This window comes from Eptesicus fuscus, chromosome 7, assembly GCF_027574615.1.
Source record: "Eptesicus fuscus isolate TK198812 chromosome 7, DD_ASM_mEF_20220401, whole genome shotgun sequence".
NCBI classification, from domain to species: Eukaryota; Metazoa; Chordata; class Mammalia; order Chiroptera; family Vespertilionidae; genus Eptesicus; species Eptesicus fuscus.
The window spans coordinates 101,543,064-101,565,234 of record NC_072479.1 but is presented as its reverse complement, the minus strand read 5'-3'; the positions used below and the strand labels follow the sequence as shown (position 1 = coordinate 101,565,234).

The 22,171-nt window shown below is 57.5% G+C and overlaps 1 protein-coding gene across 6 annotated transcripts in view; it reads left to right on the top strand.

The window, feature by feature from the left end:
* Positions 1-1,767: 1,767 nt before the first annotated feature.
* The window catches only part of CSNK1E (casein kinase 1 epsilon), a 36,093-nt gene continuing 15,689 nt past the window's right edge, over positions 1,768-22,171 (top strand). For 4 of the 6 annotated variants that reach the window (XM_008144628.3, XM_028149997.2, XM_028149999.2 and 1 more), the window contains exons 1-2: positions 12,369-12,611; positions 16,065-16,152. In XM_008144628.3, coding sequence (XP_008142850.1) covers positions 16,077-16,152 — 76 coding nt within the window. In that variant the 5' untranslated portion in view covers positions 12,369-12,611; positions 16,065-16,076. Of the gene's footprint in view, positions 1,819-12,368; positions 12,612-13,879; positions 13,912-16,064; positions 16,153-22,171 lie in introns of those variants that run through there. The other 2 variants (XM_054719519.1, XM_054719520.1) reach the window with 2 other exon arrangements.

Here is a 22,171-nt window from a genome sequence, read left to right as displayed (position 1 = left end):
TGTGTACGGGAAGGCCCAGGGTTCGATTCCTGCTCAGGGCACATACCAAGGTGTGGATTTTATTCCTGGTCAGGGTGAGTGTGAGAGGCAATTGATCAATGTATCTTTCTCACATCGATGTTTCTCTCTCCCTTCCTCTCTAAAAATCAAATTTTTAGAAACATTTAAAAATAAATAAAATGCCCATAATAAAAGATAAAGCAATAAGAGATTAACTTTATTTTCTGGCTTGGATGGCTCAGTGGTTGGTTATGAACCAGGAGGTCACGGTTCGATTCAGATTCCATCCTCAGTGGGGGGCGAGCAGGAGGCAGCTGATCAATGATTCTCTCTCATCATTGATGTTTCTATCTCTTTCTCCCTCTCCCTTTCTCTCTGAAATCAATAAAAATATATATTTTTAAAAATGGTACACTTGAAACTTATATACTTTTATTAACCAATGTCACCCCAATACATGCAATAAAATTTTCAAATAAATTGTTTTACTTTTAAATACAACTGTAACCCTGCTGTCACCACACATTTATATCCTGCTTTTATCCTCTTACTATTTTAACAGACTTCCTCATATTATTCTAAGCTGTTTGTAAACACAACTTTTAAAAGGTTGCATAATATTCCATTGTGTGTGCCCTTCACCACACTACCCCACCCCTCCCTTTCCCTCCCCTCAGGTGTTAACTCTTAGACTAATTCCAAATTCGCCGCGTTATGAAGACCTCCGCAATGAACACCTATTCTGAATTACTTCCTTCGGATCGATGTCCGGAAATGGAATTCCGGGTTCCAATGGCGAGCACATTTGTAAAGCTCCTGGCTAGGTGCAACCTAATGGCCTTTTCAAAGAAGTGATGCCCTTTATTTTTATCTTATTTGTAAAATATTTTTATTGATTTCAGAGAGGAAGGAAGAGGGAGATAGAAACATCAATGAATGGAGAGAATCATTGATGGGAGGCCTCCTGCATGTCCCCCACTGGGGATGGAGCGGGCAACCCGGGCACGTGCCCTGACCGGGAACCGAACCATCGAACTGCGACCTCCTGGTTCATAGAGCGACGCTCAACCACTGGGTTGTTGCTCACCCTTTGTTTTTCCACCACCAGCAGCAGGCTGGCTGTTTCGGTACAGAACTTGGCTAAATAGAAACAAGCTCGGATCATGCAGAGATGGAAACGGTTTCCTAACAGCAGGTGTCAGGTGCCCGGGCAACTTTCTCCAACCCCCACGGGCTGGGACCGCACCTCTGGGGCACGCACCCCCCGGTTTCCTGAGCGGGAGGGTGGGAGGTCTGGTCCGAGGGAAGCACCGAGCGTGAGACGCGGACGAGAAGCCGCTCGGAGAATCAGAGCTCCCCGGTCCCTCCTGATCATTCCTCAGCCCAGGGGATGGGAGCCTGCAGCTCTGTAACCTGGGCTGGAGGTGGGGTCGGGGTGGGAGGGATTCTCGCTCTTTCGCGGCTCCTCAAAGGGACCCTGTCTCTAGAAGAGAGGGGCCTCCCGGGGGAGCCCCCCAACCCAGGGCTGCCCTAGGAGGTTCCCTTTGGAGGCGCGGCTGATGGCCGGGGGCCCGGCCCACGTGGGGCGTGCGTATCGGGTCAGTGTCCCCAGCACCTCACCCCGCAAGCACGAGAACCACGAACCCCCGAGGGCCAGGAAGGAGGGGCGTGGCCTGCGCTGGGGGCGTGGCCTGGAGGTGACGTCACCGCCCCGCCCGCCCGGCGGGTTTCCTCCCCCGGCGCGCGGCGTCCCGGCGGAGTCCGCGCTGGGAGGCGGAGGTGTGCGCTCCTCGCTCGGAGGTCGGCGGCGCGTGCCAGGTGAGCCTCGGCGGGAGCCCTGCGTGCGGTCTGGGAGGAGGGCCCAGGGTGGGGGGCCTCCCTCCACGGAGAGAGGGGCCCTGATCACAGCAGGCTGGTCACAGGGACGGAGCTGCGTGGGTCTGGAGAGGTGCTGGGTGCTCCCCAAACTCCTCCCGTGTCTCATGGTTCTGGTCCTGAAAGCATGGGCTTTGGAGGGGGTTGAAGGGGGGGAGTGGAAGAGGAAGGAAAGAGCAGGTTTACAAACATCTCAGCCACACGTGTGTTTATTGTTTGTATGTGATAGCTCTTCTTCGTTGTAAAAGTTACAGGCGCCGACTGACTAGTGGGCAAATGGAGAAAAGTAGGAAAGCATCCGGGTCCTAACACACAAAAAAGGCCCGCTGTGGGTATTGGGTGTATTTCAGTCTTTTCTCTGCACAACCCTTTTGGTATAAATCGATTATACTTTATTTACAACTTTTGGGTCTTGCTTTTCCCCGCGGACTATGGTGTCATAAGCATTTTCTCGTGTTGTTCTTAGTCACTTGTGTGTGTGTAATTATTATTTTTAATGGCTGCCTAATGTTAATTTGAGGGATGGGTACCATTCTAAACACTTGGAGGAAGGATTCGGGGGTGAAGACAGGGAGGCGTCGTAGGAAACACACGGGCTCTGGGCTACGGAGGTCATCTGGTAGTGACCTCTGCCCTCTGAGCCTCGGTGTCACATCTGGGAAACGGCCACATGCAGCTACTGCCCAGGTGTGGTGAGGGTTACGCGAGCTGATTTATATAGAAAGTCCTCCCGTGCCCCCCACGATTCTGGCAGAAAAAGGGGCCACATGTGTGTGATCTCTGTTTTCTCATGGTCGGTTGTGGGTTCGGGTCCCCTTCAGCAGACGCCCTCCACCCGGGCAGGGCCCACCGCAGGGCCAGGCCCTCAGCTCTGCTCCCTATGGCTGGATTATCGCTGGATTATCGCTGGATGAGTGATAATTGCATCTGCATCCAGGTGCCGGGCTCTGGGCTACGGCTTTAGGTACATTATCTCTTTTAATCTCCTGCGGTGGGTGTTAGCGCCACGCCCGTTTCTAAGATGAAACTGAGGTTTCGGAAGGTCCTACAAACTCCAGCCACAGGGCCCAGAAGTAGCCGAGGGAGGATTTGAACCCAGCAGGTTGAGGCAGTTCTCTCTGCTTCTAAACGAGAACTCCCTGCAGGGACCCTCAAATGCTAATGCGAACTCAGCGGCACCCTGTCTGGCAAGCGTCTTTCTGAGTGTAATCGCATGTGTATATATGTGTTATTGCGTAGGTGTGGATGTTTTGCTGTGCTAATATGTGAGTTATAAAACATACATCAAAATGGAATTTTCGGGAGGCTAAGATTAACAACTAAATAAGAATATAAATTCTGGTCCCCCCCCCACCCACACACACACCCCGTGGATCCCTTAGGCAACTTCCTGGGCACAGGTGTCTGCTTCGGAGACAGCTCTGTCAGGGTCTCCAGAATCCCTCGGATGCTTGCAGCGTGAGCGAGCAGACGCCGAGTCCTGAAGGTCCAGGGGACCACGGAGTGGGGGCCTCAGATCCGATCCCCGAGCAGGTCCCCGTTGGCACCCACTGAGGAAGACCAAGGCAGCCTGGGGCACAGGGCCCAAGGCGGGAGCGGCTCCTGGGGATCTGGAAGGGTGAACTGGAGCCCTCAGAGCCTTTGCGAACATTAGGTCAGGTTCTCTTAAACTCGCTCAGGCTCCGGCTTCCAACAGGTAAAGCAGGTGGGTGATCTCCAGCTCGGAGGGTTGTTGCAGAATTGAACAAGACCCCAGTGCCTGGGCGGCGCCTGGCACACCGTCCGGGAAACGCTAGTTTGCTGGTTCTCTCCCTCTTCCCTTCCCCGTGAACACACAAGCTGTTCTGAGCAAACCCAGTGCATCGGCCCCATATTCAGGTGCTAGAGATGGAAACCTGCTGCCCCTCCTTCCTCTTCAGCCTTCTCTCCCCGCCGCTCAGGGTCCCATTGACTGCTCTCCCCAGAGTGGCCCCTCACCCCCAATGTCTGAGGTTCCTACCATAGTGTCCACTCTGGCTGTTCCTCCCCAGCCTTCCACCCTCCAAATCCGCCCAGCTTCAAGCCCCGCCTCCTCCTGCCCTCCCCAGGGGCAACTCCCAAATTTCTCTCTAGCAGGGGCTTGGGGGCCCGGCCAGTGTGGTTCAGTGGTTGAGCATCGACCTATGACCCAAGAGGTCTTGGTTCAGGGCACATGCCCAGGTTATAGGCTTGATCCCCAGTGGAGGGGCATGCAGGAGGCAGCTGATCCATGATTCTCTCTCATCATTGATGTTTCTATTTCTCTCTCCCTCTCCCTTCCTCTCTGAACTCAATAAAAAAAAAATAAGATAATATATTATTATCTTATAATAATAAGGGACCTGTCCGGATCGTGTATTTGTGTAAGGTTTAAGAAGACCTTGGTTAGCCCAGCCAGCATGGCTCAGTGGTTGAGCGTCAACCTATGAACCAGGAGGTTACGGTTCGATTCCTGGTCAGGGCAGATGCCCAGGTTTCGGGCTTGATCCCCAGTATGGGGTGTGCCGATCAATGATTCTCTCTCTCATTGATATTTCTATCTCTCTCCCTCTCCTTCCTCTCTGAAATCAATAAATATTTTTTAAAAAGAAGACCCTGGTTATGCACCTCATGGAATACCCTGGGGGAGGGGGAGAGGGTTGGCTTGCCACCCCTTGGTGCCTCCACTGCCCCAGGTTCCGTGGGTCTGTGTGCGGCACTCACTGCCTGGCATGTTCTCTTTAGCATCGCTAGTCCATCTCTGTGTGTGTGTGTGTGCGCATGCTCAGCTTCCCCCGTGGCTCCTCACCTCCTGGCAGGCAGGGCCCTGGGGGACCGCTCAGGCCCCTAAGGAGCTGGCATCAGGAGATGTTTGTGGACAGACACGTGACGTGGCGAGGAGGTGATGAATTGCCCCAGCTGGGCTGCGTTGAGAAGTGTTGTGGGAATTGGGATTATTAGCCGTGGCAATCGCCTTAATTCCGGGGCCTAGCTAATTAGTGGTTGTGTCCTGGGAATGGCATTCCTCGAATTCCCACAGGATGGAAGGAGCGAGTTTTAGAGAGTTGGCAGTGGTATAAACAGGGAGGTTGTGCCCAGCAGGGGGCCCACTGTGAGACCCAGTGGTGGGGTGGGGAGGAGCCACAGGCCTGTCCCTGAGGGACTGAAAGTGCCAAGCCCTGACCCCACCCGCATGGTCACACACCTGAGGCAGAATTCGTTAATTGCACAATTATTCTGGGGCACCCATTACCAATTGGACACCCACAGGAGCACTTATAGGAGGGTTTCTTTCTCTTGGAGCTTATGAAGGGCATGAAAAAAAAAAAAAAACACCCAACAACCCACAAGTTAATGTTTTCAGCCTATAATAAGTGCCATAAAGAAAATAGGGCAGGCAAACCCAGCCACAGGGAACCGAGGGGCAGGGGGCCACTTAAGATCGTGTGGTCAGCTCTGGCCTGTGTAGCTAAGTGGTTGGAGCATCGGCCCACACACTAAAGGGTCCTGGGTTTGATTCCCCATCAAGGGCACATACCTCAGTTGCAGGTTCAATCCTGGCCCTGGTCAGGGCGGGTGTGGGAGGCAACCACTTGGTGTTTCCCTCCCTCCCCCCATTCCCTCTAATCCTTCCACTCTCTCTAAAAAAAAATCAATGGGAAAAACATCCTCTGGTGAGGATTAACTGAAAACATAAAAAGATGATGTGGTCCGCCCTCGTCCGGTAACTTGGTTAGAGCATCATCCCTGATACCACAGGGTTGTGGGTTTGATCCCCAGACAGGGCTCATACAAGAATCTACCAGTGAATTCATAGATAGGTGGGACCACAAACTTCCATCTCTCTATCTCTCTCTTCTATCTCTCTCCCTCTCTCCCTTTCTCTCAAAATGAAGGAAAGAAGGAAGGAAGGAAGGAAGGAAGGAAGGAAGGAAGGAAGGAAGGAAGGAAGATTGTGTGGTCAGGGAAGGCCTCTGTGATGAGGTGACTTTTGAGTTGTGACTTGAACCATGAGGGTTGGCTTGCCACCCCTTGGTGCCTCCACTGCCCCAGGTTACGTGGATCCGTGTGTGGCACTCACTGTGTGTGGCCTCTGAAGAACTGAGGGGAGGTAATTCCAGGCACAAGGAGCAGCAAGTGCAAAGGCCCTGGGGTATGATGAAGTGGGAGAAGACTGGGAGGAAGCCAGGTTCGAGATGAGGTCTGAGAGGCAGGTGGGAGAGAACATGGACTTCACACTGAGGCCAGAGGGAGCCGTGGGGTGTGATCTCACCAACCAGCAGACCTCTGTGGTATCCAAGTGAAAGATACACACATGAGAGGTGTCTGGTTCGAAATACAGCTGGGAGGCCGAGCGGATGGGAAGTGCACACGTTCTGAATATGGGGGTGAGCGGGGGAGGGAGGACCCTTTCCCACTGAGCCCAGATGTGTGTGATCTCCGGATCTTTCTCAACAGAGTACCCCAGATGTGGAACGTATAGGCCTTCCCCGGCCAGGGCAGCCCTTAGTTTACAGACAGGGAGACTGACGGAAGAGCTGTGGAGGGCTCCTTGTCCAGCCCCCCAAAGCGGGCTGTGGTTCTCCTAGTTCCCTCGGAAACGCGGTGGCTGAGCTGGCGCTCCTCTGGCCCCAGGCCAGGCCTCCCGCTCCCCTGCCCTGCTGCGTCTCTGCTGAAGATGGAGGACGAGGGAGGACCACTGCTGGGGAATGGCCTTGCAGGCAGAGGTGGGGGGGGGACGTCGTGGAAGGGTCTAGGGGCACAGAGCTGAGGCCTCGCTGGGCAAGGAGGGTGCACAGGGCAGCATCTTCAGGCTGGCAGGTCTGGGAACACCTCTCAGAGCAGAGCCAGTGAGAAGAGGAAGAGGGAAGACCCCAGAGAAATGTCTGCAGGGGCCTCCTAGAGCCAAGACCACGGGGAAAAGCAGAGGGTGGGCAAGGCCAGTGGCTCCCCCGGGCCACATAGGTCTGTATGCCTTCACCCCACTCACCTCGAAGGGGCTGGGGGGGGGGGGCCCTCCAGGGGCAGGGAAAGCGGGAAAGGAAGAAGCTGGAGACGAAGACTGTGATGCTAGAAGGGGGCGGGGGCGGCCCAGATGTCACTCGTCTGCTCCTCAGAATAGGGATAGTGTCAACTTCTTGCTCTTGCTCCGGCTTCTTCCAGGCCACGTAGTTTTGTGGATGGTCATCTGTATTAGCCCCATTTACAATTGAGGCTCTGAGAGTTTCAGGAACATTCCTAAGGTCACACAGTTAAACATGGCAGTCAGCATTTGAAGGCAGCTTCTTTAAATGCACACACACACACACACGCGCGCGCACACACACACACGTAGCCCTGCCCACGAATCTGTGCGCCAGTAGCTCTCTGCGGGGCCTGGCCGCTCCGTGCCCGCGGCCCAGAGGCCCATCCGCGGCTGGGCGCGGAATGCATTCCGCCAGGCTGCTCACGCTGCCTGGTCTCAGTGGCCACCACCCCCCGGGACTGGGGGACTCTGGCGGGGCTGAGAGGACTGGGCACCGTCATCTTTGTGATGGAGTGATGGCTAATTTGCATATTACCCTTTTATTTATTAGGACATTTCTTGATTTCAGAGAGAAAGGGAGAGGGGGGGAGAGAGAGAAAGAGAAACAGCAATGATGAGAATCATTGATCGGCTGCCTCCCGATTGAGCTCACAACCTGGGCACATGCCCCTGACCGGAATCGAACCCGGAACTCTTCCTTCCGCAGGCCAACGCTCTATCCACTGAGCCAAGCCAGCTAGGGCTGAAGGCAGCTTCTTCACCACTGTGGGCTCCCGCCTCGGGCTCCCGCTGTGACCTTGAGCAAGGCCCCCTGGCCTCAGGCCCCCTGCCTGTGAAATGGTGGAGGTGGCGTGAAGGAGCCTCACGGGCCCTTGTGGCTCTGGACAAGGACCCAGAATTGCTTCTCTAGCGGAGGGGCCCAGGAGTCTGGTGGAAGGGGGTGGGGGCTTGTCTAGAACTGTGTTCTCCTCCACTTGCTGGGTGACATGGTTAAGGGGTGGTCTGCCAGGCCACTGTCTCCGCTGAGGGTGGATGTGAGGGTGGAAGGAGTTAATGCAGAGGGCCTGGCACACAGTAGGTGCTCAATAAAATGATAGCTCTTAATGTCTTATCCGAGAGAGGGGAGAAGCCCCTTCACATTTCATGCATTCGCTCTCTCGGCAAATATTTGCCGAGTTCCGCCTATGTGCCAGACACTGTCCTTGATGCTGGTGACTGTGGTGCCCCAGATAGCATGACTCCCTGCCTTCATGCAACTTATTTTCTAGTGGGAGACTCAGACCTGCTCCCCGCCCCCCCAAAAATCAAATCAAATGAGTACCACATAGAACATGTTAGTGTGGTAAGTGCCAGGGAAAAATACGGCAGAGAAGGGAGAGGCAGAGCCCTTGCGGGCTTCTCCATGAAGGTGACTTGAGAGTCAGACCTGAGGGAGAGGAGGGAACGAGCATGAGGAGTCTGAGGGAAAAGCATTCCAGGCAGTGGGAACAGCCAGGGCTCAGGCCGAGGCTGGAGGACTCCTCGGGATGGATTGTGTAGGACCTGATGGGTAGGAACATGCTAAACGCCGGGGCCCACAGCTGGGACTCGGGTTGCAGATCCCTTTGGGAGGACTGAAATCTTCCTCCCATCACTGGCTGCAGCGGTGATATCCTTATTATCGTAGAGCAATTCCCGGGCTGTCCTCAAGGCCCAGTGCTCTGGGTGCCAAGGAATCTGGTATATATTTTTATTTACTTATTTATTTTGTTAATCCTCCCCCAAGGATATTTTTTCATTGATTTATTTTTTAAATATATTTTATTGATTTTTTACAGAGAGGAAGAGGGATAGAGAGCCAGAAACATCGATGAGAGAGAAACATCGATCAGCTGCCTCCTATGCACCCCCCACTGGGGATGTGCCTGCAACCAAGGTACATGCCCTTGACCAGAATCGAACCTGGGACCCTTGAGTCCGAAGGCCAACGCTCTATCCACTGAGCCAAACTGGTCAGGGTGATTTTTTTTTTTTTTAAGAGACGGTGGGCCCTAGCTGGTTTGGCTCAGTAGGTAGAGCGTCGGCCTGCGGACTCAAGGGTCCCAGGTTCGATTCTGGTCAAGGGCATGTACCTTTGTTGCGGGCACATCCCCAGTGGGGGATGTGCAGGAGGCAGATGATTGATCTTTCTCTCTCATCGATGTTCCTACCTCTCTATCCCTCTCTATCCCTCTCCCTTCCTTTCTGTAAAAAATCAATAAAATATATTTTAAAAAAATAAAGAGAAGGTGGAAGGGAGAGGGAGAGACAGAGAAAAACATCGATTGGTTGCCTCCTGGATGCACCCTGACCAGGGCCAGGGAACCTGCAACCAAGGTACATGTTCCTAACCGGAATCGAACCTGGGACCCTTCAGTCCATGGGCCGATGTTTTACCCACTGAGCTAACCAGCCAGGGCAAGAATCGGGTATGCATTTCAGACAGTAAAGGTGCTGAGGGACTGCCACTCCTGGCCCCGTGCAGAGCAGCTGAACCCCAGGGTGGGGCCCACAGGGAGCTGGGACTTCACTGGCACCTCTGGCTCCAGGCCTGCTTGCCTCTTCTGGCTGGTGGGTGGGTGTGTAGGGTGGGGGCCAGGGGGACTCAAGCTGGCTACACCCCTGAGTGGATTGCCAGAAGGGATCACTGAGAATCCCTCCTGGAGAGGAGCCAGGCACGGAGGCTGCTGGAGCTCAGTAAGGGAGGTTTCTTTGTCTTTGGAGCCGTGTTAATTCCTCAGCTGGCTTTTGTGTCTCCTTAGAGCTGAGCTGCAAAGCTCTTGGGAAGGATCTTTGGTCTTTGAGGGAAGTAGGAGGGAGGATAACTTGGGTCCACAGCACAGCTAATTAGGGGAGGGGTTTGGGGAGGTTTTAAAAAATTTTTTAAAATTGATTTTTTAGAGAGGGAGGAAGAGAGAGAGAAACATCTTTGCGAGAGAGAAATATCAGTTGGCGACTGGGGATCAAACCGAACCTGCAACCTAGGTATGTGCCCTGACCACCAGGATTCAAACCCAGGAGCTCCCGGTGCACAGGACTAGGCACCAACCACTGAGCCACACCGGCCAGGGCGAGGAGCTTTTTCCAAGGGAGACAGTGGGTGGGGACCGCAGGAGAGAGAGGAGGAGCAGGCCTTTGAAGGGAGGAGTGAGTCTTAAGACTGGTTGGCCCAGGGAACCCACCAGGATCTTCAACCCAGAGGGTGGTGGTGGTTCCGAGTTCTGGAATGCGGAGGGGAGCATGTGACATGATAGGGAGCAGCCGCTGGTGGTTGATGTGCGCCCGTGGGCAAGCACTCTGGGAGCCTCAGGGTCCCTCTCCTTAAAGAACAGAGAAGGGTTTAATCTGTTGTCTGAGGGGATTACGTGAGATAACCACCTCTCCCTGTGCCTGGTGCTCGGCATCAGTAGGTGCTGGGGAAGGGCTAGTCCTGTCCAGACAGGGAGGGCCGGTCACTGGGAGGCAGGACCCAGGCGGGAGGTTGGGGTGGTGAGGATGGGGGTGCTCTCCACCTCGGCTCAGCGTGGCAGGGTCTCTCTGCCTAGGGCCCCAGCCTGGGCACCCTGACGCTGGAAACGGAGGCCCAGGAGTCGTGTCAGTGAGACTGGGATGAAAACGCGACAACGGACAGGGCCACACTGGGGACCTCCAGGGGACGAAGGGAGTCATGAATGTGGGTAAAGCAAGCTGCTGTGAGGAAACAAGGTGGGACCCGTGGGCTGTCACCAAGGAAGGCGGCTGCTGCCCCGGCCAGCAGGGTGTGGCCAGGACCCTGGGCGTTTGGGCCCAGAGTTGCCTGTTCTCCCAGAGCTTCAAGAAAAGTAGGGAATAGGGACTTGTCCTATGAAATCTTTCCATTTTAAAACATTGGGAATCAATGAACGAAATGAAAGAAATAACCAAAACCACCAGGCAGGCCGAGCAAAACCCACTCCCTTGGCTGGTGACACCTGTGTCCCACCCCCACGCCCTTCTGCCCCCTGTTCTGGCAAAGGTGGCCCTGAGCGCGGGTCCCAGTTGCCTGCTGCAGACCTCTCCTGGGAGGCTCGTCCTCACTCTCCTGCTCTTGGAAATGAGCTCATCATAGATTCAGCTTCCCAGGGACCATGGGGAGAACAGAGCCATCCTGCTGCGCTGTGTGGTCCCGGGCAAAACCCTGCCCCTCTCTGGGCCAGCTTCCTGTTCCGCACAGACAGCCTGGCCTGTGGGATTCCCACAAGCCTGGACAGTGTGTGACTAAATCCCTCGGGCTCTAAGGATGCAGTTATTACGGAAGTGACTCTTCCCAGGAACCACGCTTCCGGGATGGGGTGCTGTGCACTCTGCGTGTTGTGTGTCGGTCACAATTGTGCGTGTGAGTGGATGTGTCATCATGTGGAGCTTTGCATGGCCCGATGTAAACACCATTATTTTAATGACTCTGCCCTGGAACCTTTCATGGCTACTCTGGAAGCCAGCAGGAAGCCTAAATAATTCTCCCAGCGCCCCGGGGAGGGAGGGGTCCTTCCCGATTTGCAGATATGGAAGCCTAAGCCCAGAACACAGGACCCTGACTCAAGCGCTGGTGCAAGGCAGTGTGTGGGGTCCCTGCTGAAATGAATGGGGAAAGGAATCTGCTGGGCCCATCACAGTTTGAGCTGCAGGGAGAGGGCAGAGGGAGAAGAAAAATGTCCTTGCTTTTGGTTTTTTCTTGGGGAGGAGAGAGTAGCTGAGCCCTGGCTCCCTCTCCGGACCTTTAGTCAGAATCCTTCCATCTCTCTCTCTTTTTTAAAATATGTTTTTATTGCTTTCAGAGAGGAAGGGAGAGGGAGATAGAAACACCAATGATGAGAGGGAATCATTGATGGGCTGCCTCCTGCATCCCCCCTACTGGGGATCCAGCCCACAACCCAGGCGTGTGCCCTGACTGGGGATTGAACTGTGATCTCCTGGTTCATAGGTCGAGGCTCAACCACTGAGCAACACCGGCCCCACTTGTTGTCCTGTCAAATCTTTCTCCCCAGAATCAATCGGGCCTGTGGACTCTGCAGCACTCAGAGCCGGAAGTCGAGTGAACCCCAACTCTCTAAACATTCTCCTTTTGCAGTAAAGCGTGAATCCACGGGCCTGCGGAGGGGCCTGTTGTGCTGTAAGAGAGAGCGCCCAGCGGGGGGCCGGGGAGGGGTAAGACGATTTGGGTCTAGAACACCCCAGCTTTTTGTGCGCCCTCCTCCTCCCCAACCCGCCCCACCTCGTTTTTTTGGGAGGTCAGTGCCTGTGTGTGCTCCCCGGCCCCACCCGGGAGACCTCGTTCCTGCAAGGCGCTCCCCGCGTGGTTGGGGGGCTGTGCTTTCCCGCCGTGGCCCCCAAGCGTCCCCGGGAGCGGAGGGCGCGGGCCCTTTAAATCCTCCGGGGCGGCGGCGAGCCGGGGATGACATCAGCGGGCGGGCCCGGGCTCAATGGGAGCCGGCGGGCGCGCGCGGGGCGGGAGCGCGAGCCGGCGGCGGGGGCGGCGGGCTGGAGCGCCCGGAGGAGGAGGCGGCGGCGGCGGCGAGAGCCCGAGCCTGAGCCCGGCCAGGGCGAGCGGAGCAGGCGGCGGGCGGAGAGGCTGGCGGCCGGGCTGCCCCGCGAATCCTCCCGCATCCGGCCCGGCGGGCCGCTCCCGCTCGCGGCAGCCCCCCGAGCAGCGGCCCGGCACCGGCGCCTTCCCGGCGGGGTAAATATTGGGGGACCTGGGGCTCGCGGAGGGGCGCAAACCCGGGGGGAAACGGGGCTCCCTCCGCCTCTTTGTTTTTGCGCGAGAGGGAGGGGAGGGCGACACCCGCGCGCTGCACTCGGGAACCGGGGGGAGGGGGCAGCCGGGCGCCGCCCGCTCGGCCCGCGAGGACAAAGGCGCCGCTGAGGCCGAGAGGAGGAGGAGGAGGGTGACTATTATTTTGCTGGCTCGTGGGGGGATGGGGGAGAGGCCCCCCAGTCCAGCCCGCCTCCCCCTCCCCCAGATTGGACCCTTTAAGGTCGCAGCCACCCCTCAGCGGCCACCCCAGGCTGTGATTTGGGGACATTGAGGGAGGGGGTCCGGGTCTGGGGTGCTGGGGGCACCCGATACTGTTCATTCGAGCTTCTCCGTCAAACCCTGGGCTTCTGTCTGTTTCGCCGGACAATCAGCAGCTTCTCCCCTGGCTCGGTGCTTCGGACCTGGGGGGTCAGCTAGGCTGCTCCCGGAGGTGGGATGGGGCGCCGGGGGGCCCTGAGATTGAGGGGGTGTATAGTCACCCAGCCACCGAGTCTGTGTTCCTTTGTGGAGAGAAAGAAAGGGGTGGGGGTTATTTATCAGCTCGGATTCTCCCATTTCTGCCTGGGAGAAGCCCATGTTTTGCAAGTCTCTGTGGAACCTAAAACTCCGTGTGCGCCGGGGTGTCTCCAGAGAGAGGATTCCCAGGCTCCATCACACCCAAACTCAGAGTGGGGTGGGCCCCCTCCCAACTTTGCCGTAGTTTTCCTGCGTATGTGGGCGCAGCCTCCCTCGGGGTGAAAGATCTGGGGAGAGGGGAGGGGGTCAGGGTATCTAAGTTGCACCCCCAAATGTGTTTGGGCTCTTTTGCCTTCTGCCTAGCATGTTCCTCCAGTTTTTATTTTAATGGTCCAGAGACAAGGGCCCTCCCTGGCTGGGGGCCGGGGTGTTGGGGGGCGGACAGGGAGTTAGAAAACTGCCCGTGTGTTGTGTCGCTTGGTAGTTGTCTAATTGTAACTAGCTGAAACTCTGGAGTCTTCCTGTCTGCCTTTTTTTTTTAATACTTCGTTTATTGCCCCCTCCCCCGCCCCCGAGGGAGAAGCAGCACAGAACTGGAGAGCCTCTCCCATTCCTGACTCAATCCTTTCTCCTCTCCTAGGGGAGGCTGGGGGGGGGGGGGGGGGGTGCTGGGACAGGCCAGGCTCTGGCTGGGGTCTGGGCGGCCAGCACAGAGCAGGGTGGCTGGTTGGCACCTTCTCTTCTCCCCTTCCCCGCGGGCAGCCCGGTGAGTGGGGAGGGTTGGGGGGTCATGTGCGTATATTTATGTAAGACACCCAGACGGAGGGCACGGGTATTTATATAACCTGGCGTGGGTATTTATGTAATATAGGATGCGGGTGTATTTATGTTCCTTTTCCGAACCTGCGGCTTTCCCGGCTGCCATGCGTGGTCTCTGAATTGGCGTTGGTGGAGCACAGACGTGGGGAGTGGGGGGGGGGGGGGCTGTGTGTGTAGGCCCGCACCCCCTCCCCCAGCAGGGCTCATGGTGACTGCCTGCTTTCCTTCTTTCTGGAAGTGTACACACAGGACGGACGGCGTGGATGCGCGGTGTGTGGCGTGTGGGTTTCCTGCAGATGTGGACGGAGTGTGTGAGCTGGCAGCCTGGCACCTCAGCTGGGACCGGCCGGGCGTGTGCGCAGAGGCCCGTGGTTAAGAGCCGAGTTTGGCCAGCTCTGGGGCGGAGACTGCTTCCTGTGGCCACTGGGGAAGGGCCGGTGGTGGCTCCCTGGGAGCCAGGTGCCGGCTGGATGTCTCCTGGGCAGGAGCTCTGGCACCTTGCCTCTGCCGGGGAGAGCGCAGCCCGGCCATCTGTGGGCTGGTCTCCCTTCTCCCTTCCCAGGGGCGTCTGGCTTTGGAGGAGGCTTGCTCTTGGCCCGGGGAAGGGGCAGAACCTCTGTGCCTGGCACAGCTGCCGCCCTGGCAGGAAGTAAGTCCTGTTTGTGGGGGTGCGAGGCCGCCAGGTGGGGGGCAAGAACCCTGTGTTGGCGGTGAGTGAGGAGATGCACTGACGAGCTGCTGTGGGCTGGGGTGGACAGGGCACGGCCCCCTGGGTCTGCGTTCCCGGGCTGCAGACAAGGCCCCTCTTTTTTTTTTTTTTTAAGAGAGGGAGGAAGGGAGGGAGAGACAAGAGACAAACATTGATGTGAGAGAGAACTTGGAAGGGAACCCACAACCCGGGCATGTGCCCTGACCGGGAATTGAACCAGCGACCTTTCAGTGTACTGGACAGTGATCAACCAGCTGGCCACACCAGCCAGGCCGAAGGCCCCTCTTGATAGTCTTGTACGCTGGCCTCTTGTAGACTCAGCGAGATCTAGGGGTCCCCTACTGCTCTCCCAATTTCATTCATGGTCTACCATCTCCTCTCCCCCCACAGCAGAAACCGCCTCCAGACCGTGGGGTTTCCTCCTCCCCTCGCCAGGACCCCAAGCGCTCCAGGCCAGAGCAGGGGGTGTCCACCAGGGACCCTGATGTCCCACAGGCTTGGACACCCGGGTCGGGACACCGGATGTGGACAAGCTGTGAATCCGTACCCTTCTCCCAGCTGCCCTCCCCTCCCCCACCTCCCAAGCCACAGAAGCTCAGACTGGAGGCCAAAAACCTGGCTTTGGTCCCTTCACTTGTTCAGTTGCCCTCTTGAAGGCCCTCCTGGGGGTCCCGGTCCGGAAGGAGTCCGGCCCCAACAGTCCACCCAGGGAAACGGGTGCGGAGCGGCCTGTGTGGGAGGCCCCGGTGTTGTGAGGCGGCGAGAAGGAGACCACGGAGGAAGGGTCCCTTCTGCGGGGCACACTGGAGACTGGCAAGGTCTGGCCTCTGGGCACACCAGGCCAGCTGTGGAGGCCCGGCCTCTGGTTCTTGGCACTGGAAGCCTGGGGTGGGGATGGGGCGGGACAGCTGTGATTTCTGAGCCCTAGAGGGACCGAGGAGCTTAGGGACCCCTCTGCTCAGCGTTCTTCCATCCCTGGAGGTTGGAACTTGCTGGTGGTTGCCATGGCAGCACCACCTGGACGATCAGCTCCCGCATCCCCCGGCCCCTTCAGCCCCTTTGTCCTTGACTTTCCTTTTAGGGTCTTGGCTCATGACTGGCCTGCCCCTGAGGGGCTCCAATTGGAGGGTCCCTGAGTGAGGGTCCCCCAAAGTTTGCTCCCGGGCCTTGTCTCCAATTCCACCTTTTGCCTGGCCCAGCTGACACCTCTGCTAAGCCGGCCTCGGCCGTTGCCCACACCTGGAGGCTCTCGGGCCACCCGACACCTGGCTGTCCTCAGGCCAGGCGAGGCCAGATCGCCTTCCCAGGGGGTGGGAGGGAGAAGGCTGCTCTCCCAGTTCCCGGGGCTTTGCCTGCTCCGCTGAGCCCCGTGTTTCTGCTTCCCTCCGCAGTGAGAGCGAACCATGGAGCTCCGTGTGGGGAATAAGTACCGCCTGGGCCGGAAGATCGGGAGCGGGTCCTTCGGAGATATCTACCTGGGTAAGTGTCCCCGGCTCCAGCTCCGCGGCTCTGGGGCCCCCCGACAACTGTGGGGACGCGGAGGAGGGAAGATGCCGGGATTTGAGGCTCTGAAGTCGGAACTTGGTTCTGGGGCAGCATGTTTTAGTCACTTGTCCCTGGGGCCACCCCAGGTGGGGTTGGCAGCAGCAGGTTGGGTGAGGCAGGCTGGGCAGAGAAGGGTGCTTTCAGCTCTGCTCCCAGCTGTGGGTGCCCTGGGCCTCGAGCGGGCGTGGGAAAGGCCAGGCTGGATGAGCACCCGCGCCTTGTCTCCTGGGAGGAGAACGTGGTGGACAGAGAGGCCTGGGCTCCTGCTGGCTCCGGCGAGGCCCCTCCCTGGGGTCCGGCCTCCGGATTCGGCGCAGGCAGGCTTGGGAATGACGCAGGCTCCCCACTAGCCTGGGGCGGGGGCAGGGGTCGTTGCTTTTAGGCTCCCTCTCTCCGGATGTGCTTCCTGCTGGAAGTCTGAGTTTGCTCTCGTTTTGTTGTTTTAAACACATCACGGACATCTGGCCCGGCCCTCGCCCAGGAGTAAAGAGGCAGAGGCGCGTGCCTTCAGAAGCCACTTCCCAGCCGCCCGGTCTGGAGTCGGGGCCCTCCTGGCGGCGACGGCGGCTGTTTGCAGAGGGGGTGCTGTGTGGGTCACTGTGAACTGGAGCTGCTAGAGCAGGCGGCCAGCGCCTGTGTCTCCTCGCTCCGTCCGCGTCCTTGGGAGAGGAGGAGAGCGGCCAGGCAGTGTGCTGGGCTCTTGGATTCAGAGCGGGGGGTGAGGCGGTCCCCGCCTCTTGGGTATGAAGTCTGCTAACCAGGGAGCCTCCCCTGCCTGTCAGAGGGGACGGGGAGGGGGAGGGCACGCGGCCTCGGCGCATGCTTCCTGCTGAACAGTGCGATCGGTCACAGCAGTTCTAGCGATGGCACTGCGCTGTCCCCATTCCCACACGGAGAAGCAGGAGCATCGTGGCTGAGTGGCCCCCACGGTGCCGTTACGCCCAGCCCCCCCCTGAGGGACGGAGCGCGGGAGACAGAACGTGGGAGGGAGACATCAGACAGCGCGGGCGCCGCCAGGCCTGCTTTGCGCGGCTGCGCGGGGCTGGTGTCCCCATCTGGAAAGAGTGTGTGATGCTGCCGCCTGGCTGACCGAGGGCTGTCAGGAGGCAGAAGGGCGTGACGCGTGGCACGGGGAAGCATCGTAAACTGAAGTGCCAGCCGGACGTCATGGTCACTGCCGATCGCCTCGTAGCTTACCCTCCGCTGAGCACTGCTGGGCGCAGAGGGGAGGAAGGCGCAGTGCAGGGCGCAGTCATTTAAGGGTTTTCTCTGATGCCACGCTCCTCCAGGCAGGCGGCATTGGTTTGCTTCCACCCTCCGTCCCTAGAGCCCAGCATGTGGTTTGCCCAGAGAGGGTGTTCCGTGGAGCTTCTCGGATGGAGGAGGAGGAAGTGGCTGGCACGGACGCAGGCATAGGAAGCGGCCTCACGTAGCCCGGGAGCAGGGGGTTGGGACTTGGGGGCAGGTCCAGGTTCAGGTCCCCAGTCTCCTCCTCATGTGTTGTGTGACTTTCTCCCTCTGAGCCTCAGCATTCTCACCTGTGAAAGGGGGTACCCATACCCTTACTGTTTGTGAAATTGGGCTAGGTGTAAAGGACCCTCTTACCAACCACGGCTCTGGGGCTCCGGACTGAAGCCTGGAACCGCTGGCTTGAGGGCAAAGGGCACAGAGAGGCAGCTTTTGGCACAGACGCACACCTGCTCCTGGACAGCCCCCGGTCCAGAGCCTTCTTTTTCTCGAAGGGAAACTGAGGCCCAGAGAGGGGGAGGGGCAGGCCAGGGTCACTCAGAAAGCCAGTACTCCTGGTCCACATGCAGGACCAGCCTGGGGGCAGGACTTGCTGTTTGTCTAGTAGTCATCTAGTTCATTTTATTTCTTTTTATTTTTTTGTGTTTCACCTAGTTCATTTTAAACCCTGGGGCCAGGTTTCCTCCTGCTGTACAGGCTGTGGAGTAAACCCTACCAGGGTTTGGGTGCTGGCATTTCTTTTACTGGCTGTGTGCCCTTGAGCAAGCGATGACCTCTGCCAGCCTTGGCTTTCCCATCTGTAAAATGGGTGTAGGCCTCCAAAGCGGTGAGAAGTAATGAGCTCGGTCACAGCGTGCGAAGCACCTGCACACGCTCGGCCCAGCAGTAGTGCTTTTTCGTGTGTCCCCCAACCCTCGCTCTTCGTTGGAATTTGCTACTGTCCTCTTGGGTCTTCTTGGGCCAAGGGGGAGGGAGGGAGCCCCTTCTCCCTGGCTGTCCGGTCTTCGCCGGGTACATGGGGGCCCCATTCTGACACCGTGTCCTGCCACCTCCTTCTGGGCCCCTGTCTTGCGGGCGTGAGGACAGTGGTGATTGTAGGGCCTCCCGGCTGGCCTTGCTGGCTCCCTTTGTTCAAAGCTCTGGCCACACTCTTGCCGCCAAGGCCAGTGCCAGGGCCTGACTCCAGATGGCCTCTGCAGGTGGGGCTGGGCGCGGCCTCCAGGCCCTGCTTCCCAGGATCCCCCGAAGGCGAACGGACACCTTGTGGATGCGGCTGCGAGGCCCCAGCCCCTCTTCGGTCCGGTCCGTTTCCCCCACGCCCGGCACCATCGTAAGGGGACAGCGGGAGAGTGGGGCCGGCTTTGTTAGGCCTCAGGTTGGCTCATGGGGTCCAGAGCTGGCCCAGCCCGTGCCCACTCTGCCAACCACTGGCCATGTGCCCTTGGGAGCGCGGCGTGTTTTAGTCTCTGGCCCTTGGTTCCCAGTGGGGAGGGCATGGTGCTCCCACCAGGTGGTTATGGAGGCCCTTCGCCCTCTGGTCCAGTCGGCTCCTGATTGTGTCCGTGTGTCTGTGTGGGTGTCCGAGCAAGCCCCAGAGTGAGGCAGCCCTCCCAGCTAGAACTTCCAGACCCTCTAGCGCTGGCCAGGGCCAAGCCCTTCCCCGTGACCAAGTTTGTTTTCCAGATCAGACTGCCCCCCGCCGCCGCCCCAGAAGCCCCTGTTTCCAGCGGGCGGCACCTGTCGCCCCTCCCCGGCACCTTTTACTCGGCCACAGTTAGCCTCGGCTCCTCCCACAGGTGAGCTGAGCTGCAGGCAGGCCTGCCTCGCCGGTCCGGGGCTCGGTATGTGTGTGTTGTGTGAATGAATGCGGTGCTAGGGAATTGGAATAGAGAACAAAGCAGGGGCTTTGGGGCTCAGTTTCATTGATTTCAGAGAGAGGGAGAGGGGGTGGGAGGGAGAGGGAGAGAAACATCAGCGATGAGAATCGTCAATCAGCTTGCTCCTGTACACCCCCCTGAGGATCGAGCCTGCCACCTGGGCATGTGCCCTGACCAGGAATCCACCCATGACCTCCTGGTTCGCAGATCGACGCTCAGCCACTGAGCCACACCAGCCGGGCTTGGGGCTTAGCTTCAAATCCTGGCTCTGCTGCGACCAGTTCTGTGTGACCTCAGGCCAGTTAGTTAAGCTCTCTGAGCCTCAGCTCAGCAGTGGTGAGAATTAAGGGAGATGGAGAAAACATTGGCAGCGTCCAGATAGAACATGGAGGCAGCACACGGGTCCAGGGGTGGGACCCTGGGGGAAGCAGCTGGGACAGGTTTCCAGCACGTGGTGGGGTCGGAAGATTGCCTAACAGTTGGACCCCGTCCCGGAGAAGTTGTGGCGTTTAGTCATTGACCTTTGGCATCTGTTTCTGCAAGCAGTGGTGCTTGCAGGATGCTGCAAGAGTTCAGAGGCTTAAAGGGCTCCTCCCTCCACCTCCCCACCTCGGGGGCGGGCACTCTCCCCGCACCTCTCCTCCCTGCTGGAGGCCCTGCCCCCGCCTGGGTGGGGCCGCGGTCAGCTCTCTCTGGACAAGGGCAGCAGCCTGGGGTCCCTCGGGTCCTCCCCAGTCCTCACACTCCTGGCTCTCAATGAGGGGAGAAGGGGATTTGTCAATGGGGGACATTTGACAAAGTCTGGGGACATGGTGAATGTTGTTCTCAAGGAAGGGGGCACGACTGTCCCTGGTGGGTAGAGGCCAGGGGTGCTGCTGGACACCCTCCTGTGCTCAGGACAAAGGCTGTCAGTCGCTCGGAGGCCGAGAGACCCTGTGAGCAGCCACCTGTACTTGGCTCCTGGAGTCTCAGGCTCACGGCCAGGGTCTATGCTGGGCACTGAGACCTGATCTCTGCCCTGCTCTCCTCGTTCATTGTCATCCTCAGCTGCAGTTCAGGGTTCTGCACCCCCTCCTGTCCGGCCTTTGCACGTGCTGTGGTCGCTGTCCAGCACAGCCCTGACCAGGCATCGGGACCCCTGCAGCCTTCTGCCCAGGGACGCTCTCCTTTCCCCACCGAATGCCTGTTCCCTCCTTCTTTCCTTCCGTGTCCCACACGTGGTCAGGGCATCTCAGGCTCATCTCTGAAGCCCAGGGGTTGGTCCTGGTCACCACACCCCATGTTCCTCGAGCACTTTACAGTGTGCCAGGCACGCAGCTAAGGCTGCGGGCACCTCAAAAGCCATAATGAGCTAGGCACTGTCACCCCTAGTTTACAGCTGGGATGCCTGGGGCGCAGAGGGGTAAAGCGTTGTGCCAGGGTCCCCTGGTTAGGAAGTGGCAGAATCAGGGTTTGGGCTTGGAGCCCGCACTGTTGTTAATTCTCACCTGAGGGTATTCTTTCCATTGATTTAAAAAATATATATATATTTATTGATTTCTTACAGAGAGGAAGGGAGAGGGATAGAGAGTTAGAAACATAGATGAGAGAGAAACATCGATCAGCTGCTTCCTGCATGCCCCCTACTGGGGATGTGCTCTCAACCAAGGTACATGCCCTTGACCGGAATCGAACCCGGGATCTTTCAGTCTGCAGGCCGACGCTCTATCGACTGAGCCAAACCGGTTTCGGCTGATTTTTTTTTTTTTTTTTTTTTTTTTTTAGAGAGAGTGGAAGGGAGGGAGAGAGACAGAGAGAGAAACATCAATGTGAGAGAAACACATCTATTGGTTGCCTCCCACAAGGGTCCAGGGCCCAGGGATCAAGCCTGCAACCCAGGTACGTGCCCTTGACCGTCATTGAACCTGCTACCCTTCGGCCCCAGGGCCGACACTCTAACCACTGAGCCAAACCGGCCAGCGCTGGAGCCCACACTCTTAACGGCTGTGCTCTCCTGCCCTTGTGCGGGCGGGGAGAGGGCATGGCCGGCCTGGTGGACGGCACCGAGCCCAGCTCCGCTCCCTGCCACATCCTCACCATCCCCGGAAACGTGTGTGAGCAACTCCCCCAGCGGTGAATGTTGATGTGTCAAAAGCACTTTATGGTTTGCAAGGCACTTTCTCTCCCATGGCTCATGGACTTAGTAATCTGTTTATTTTTTTAATTTTAATTTCATTTTATGTGGCTCAAAAATCAAAACACACAAACCCAAAAGCTAAGACACAAAAGCACGCGCCGTGAAAGGAGCCAGTCCCAAAAGGCCACATGTTGTATGATTCCATTTCTGAGAAATGTCCCGAAGAGGCCGTCCCTGGAGACAGGGCGGTAATTAGAGGTTGCCTAGAGCTGGGGGGTGGGGAGATGGCACTCAGGGGTAAGAGTGTTTTGGGGATGATGAAAATGTTCTAAAATTGACGGTGGGGTTGGTTGCACAATCTTGTGAACCTTCTAAAAACCACTGAATTGTACACTTCAAAGGAGTAATTGTATAGCATGTGAGTTACATCCTCACAGAGGTGCAGGAAAAAATGATAGCGCGTAACAGAGTATCCAGTGCAGTGTCTTCCCTGGCTCTCATGTTTTTTTCAGTGTTTCTTTATATAGATACAACCAAACATAGACACATATTATTTCCTTGCTTTTTTTTTTTTGTACTGAAAAGAGAGCATAGGATACATAGTGTTCTGTGCTTTGCTTTTTCACTTCCTGTATCTTTGAGATCTTTCTACTTCTGCACAGAGAGAGCTTCCTCATTCTTTCTCCATTGTAGTCCGCGTTGTGGATGGCCC